General features: G+C 39.7%; 1 protein-coding gene across 1 annotated transcript; it reads left to right on the top strand.

Moving 5' to 3' along the window:
* Positions 1-1,152: 1,152 nt before the first annotated feature.
* Positions 1,153-2,584, top strand: LOC122317265 (PRA1 family protein E-like). The gene has a single exon (XM_043134252.1). It carries the CDS (start codon positions 1,332-1,334, stop codon positions 1,947-1,949), a length of 618 nt encoding a protein of 205 aa, XP_042990186.1. The 5' UTR covers positions 1,153-1,331; the 3' UTR covers positions 1,950-2,584.
* The last annotated feature ends 353 nt before the right edge of the window (positions 2,585-2,937 follow it).

The following is a 2,937-nucleotide window of genomic DNA, read 5'->3' as shown; positions in this document are numbered from 1 at the left end:
TTTACCAATCATTCCCCCTATTTGTTTCTCTACTTGACGATTCATGCATGCCATTGGGATGTTAAGCAATTGGACCCAGTATTGTTCGAAATCAAAACTAATTAGGTGCAGCTAAGTAGTGCCATCGAAGTATTTCAAGATAAAAATGTTGGTATTGATAGCCATGTTTACCTTCCAAAACTCGATCTGTATCTTTTTTTTTTCTTCAAAAGTAATGATGAAGGTGTTCATACAGATCCCAAGGAAAGTCAGTGATATGCCTACCTTTCGAAGCTTCAGCATGGTGGTTCAAACTTCAAATAACTTCTTTCCCTATAAGTCAATCCACACATATCTTGCCAATCAAACTATGTTCCCCTTGATTATGCATCTCTTCCACCTCTTTAATGTTGATGTTGATTTCTAATTGTTCGTCATCATTGAATCTCAATTGCTCCCAAATTTCTTCTCACTCCTCCAAATTGTTCCGCCAAGATCACCTTTGTACCTTGGGACTTTTACGACTCTACTGACAACATGTAGTGCGTGACTGCCACTTCTCCTCTTCCTACTCTCAGAGAGTGAAAGAGAGAAGATTTGTGTGTAAAGTTATGCGTACTTATAGCACTATTCATAAATAAAATAATAAATATTTTTGCTATTCATATCATATTGACAAGTGATATAACGAAATACACTCATATGCTAAATAAATATTTTTTATTTGAATTTTTTTTTCTCAGCATTTTTTATTTGAATTAAATTGAGAGAATGGTAGCTTATAAGCAAATTAAAGTTGTATGTTTGTTTTTGTGTAGTTTTTTTTTTGTATTAAATCATTTCTCATTTATTTTTCTTATATTTTTTTTAGTACTGCTAGTGTGCTGCTCAGCTTTGACTGTTAGATGTGCCCATTAGTAGAAATTGTACAATTTTTTTTTTCTTCTTTTCTTTTTCACCTTTTTTAAACAACTTTAAATATTTTTAAAAAATTAAAAAATACATGAATAGATTAAAAATAATTTTCTTACTAGTAAGTAAAAACTAAAATAAAAAAAGTAAATACCTAATCGTTGAAAATGAGGGACAAATTATGGGACATACTATCAAATAGTTTTTAATTTGTTTTTTGTTTTTTGTTTTTTTTTTGGGAAACGGGGTACAAAACCTTGGCCAGAGGCCCAGTTTCTAACTCCTTTGCTTTGCTTTTGTCAATCTCCCGGTCGTTGTTCCCGGCGAGAGAGCCTCCACTCCAGTCCACTCCTTTGGCTGATACCTTCGGGGTTTCTCTCCCTCTTCAATCGTCGAGATCTGAACGAAATCCAACTTTTTGTTTCAAATATCTACAGAAAATGTCTCTGAAATCACCAGCAGGTTACGGCAGCAGCAGCACCACAACCACACAAACACAACCCTCCTCCCCGACGTCCCTGACCTTCATCGCGCGAGCCACTCGCACAACCCAAACCCTTATAGCCCCACGGCGTCCCTGGGCTGAACTCTTCACCCCTTTCTCCTCCTTCTCCCTCCCTTACTCCTATCCGGACGCTCTGTCCCGTATTAGACGGAACTTCTACCACTTCCGGGTCAACTACGCTTTGACCGTCCTCTTCATCCTTTTCCTCAGTCTTCTATGGCATCCTGTCTCCATGATCGTCTTCCTCATCGTCTTTGTCGCTTGGTTCTTTCTCTACTTCAATAGGGACACCCCAATCGTCCTCTTCGGTCAATCCTTGGACGACAGAGTCGTGCTCGGCGCTCTGGGATTTGTTACCGTGATAGCTTTGGTGTTGACCAATGTGGGTTTGAATGTTTTGGTGGCTTTGATAGTTGGGGTCGTGGTTGTCGGGTTGCACGCGGCGTTTCGGAGCACGGATGACTTGTTTCTTGACGAGGAGAGCGCCGTGGAAGGTGGGTTGGTCTCGGTCGTGGGGACTCAGCCAGTAAGGGCAACGTATACCCGGATTTGAGTTATTCTTCTTAGTTATCATTCATGAAACTTCTTATGATTACAACTGGTTATTTGCTTTCTAAAGTTTGATTCTGGTTGGTATTGCGGTGGTTGGCCGATTTCACAGCTTTGATCCGTATTCGAGTTTTGATTTATAGTGGGTATTGCGGTGATTGGCCGATTTCACAGCTTTGATCCGTATTCGAGTTTTGATTTATAGTGAGCATTGCGGTAATTGGCTTTCTGGGGTGAGGAGATGAGGTTCTGTGCATTGCGGTCTTGATTTGTATATTTATTTTGGGGAACAGATAGTGATATTATCGAGATTGATTTTGCGCTTAAGGACCCTTTCTACAAATTGGTTGGTACTAGTTGTGGGGTATTTGGTTTGTTATATGATGACTTGAATTTTGGTCGTTTCGGTTAGTCTATTGACTCAGATTCATGCTGCCAAGTGACAATGGAATCATCAAGGATAAATGGGTTGTCTTAATTTGCAGGCATCAATTGGGAAGGTGATTTCTTTAGTTTCGTGGGGTTAGTGTTTGTAGTTTGAATTCTGTTTTTTCTGTTTCTGATGTATCTTAAACGTGGAAAACTATCTTTGTTTCTTCACTTCTGCTAAATTGAATTATCCTAATGACTGTGTGGCTAGTTTGAGCTGTTTATTTCTTTGAAGTTGGCATGAAATTTGATATCGGTCTCAGTTTTGTTAGTAGTATACGATTCAGATAAATTGATGTAACAGCACCCCCCCCCCCCCCCCCCCCCCCCCCCCGGCGCCGCGTCCTCTCTCTCTCTCTCTCTCCCCTGCGGTGAATACTCTGCAGACAGACTGTACTCGTACTTTTGGGGTGCTTATGGTGTGGTACTGTGGTTATTTAGCATTAAGCTATAAAATTGAGCCTTTGTTTCTCTGATTGCTCTTACTTATTTGCTCTGCTTTTACTCATGTTGTTTTCGTCTTCTGATTCAGTACATTTGTTTACTTTTTTATAAGTTCGTAC

This window comes from Carya illinoinensis, chromosome 7, assembly GCF_018687715.1.
Source record: "Carya illinoinensis cultivar Pawnee chromosome 7, C.illinoinensisPawnee_v1, whole genome shotgun sequence".
NCBI lineage: Eukaryota > Viridiplantae > Streptophyta > Magnoliopsida > Fagales > Juglandaceae > Carya > Carya illinoinensis.
This window is presented reverse-complemented; position numbering and strand designations above follow the sequence as displayed.

Excerpts from the sequence above, each read along its gene's own strand:
- LOC122317265 (XM_043134252.1), top strand. The coding sequence starts at position 1,332 with ATGTCTCTGAAATCACCAGCAGGTTACGGCAGCAGCAGCACCACAACC.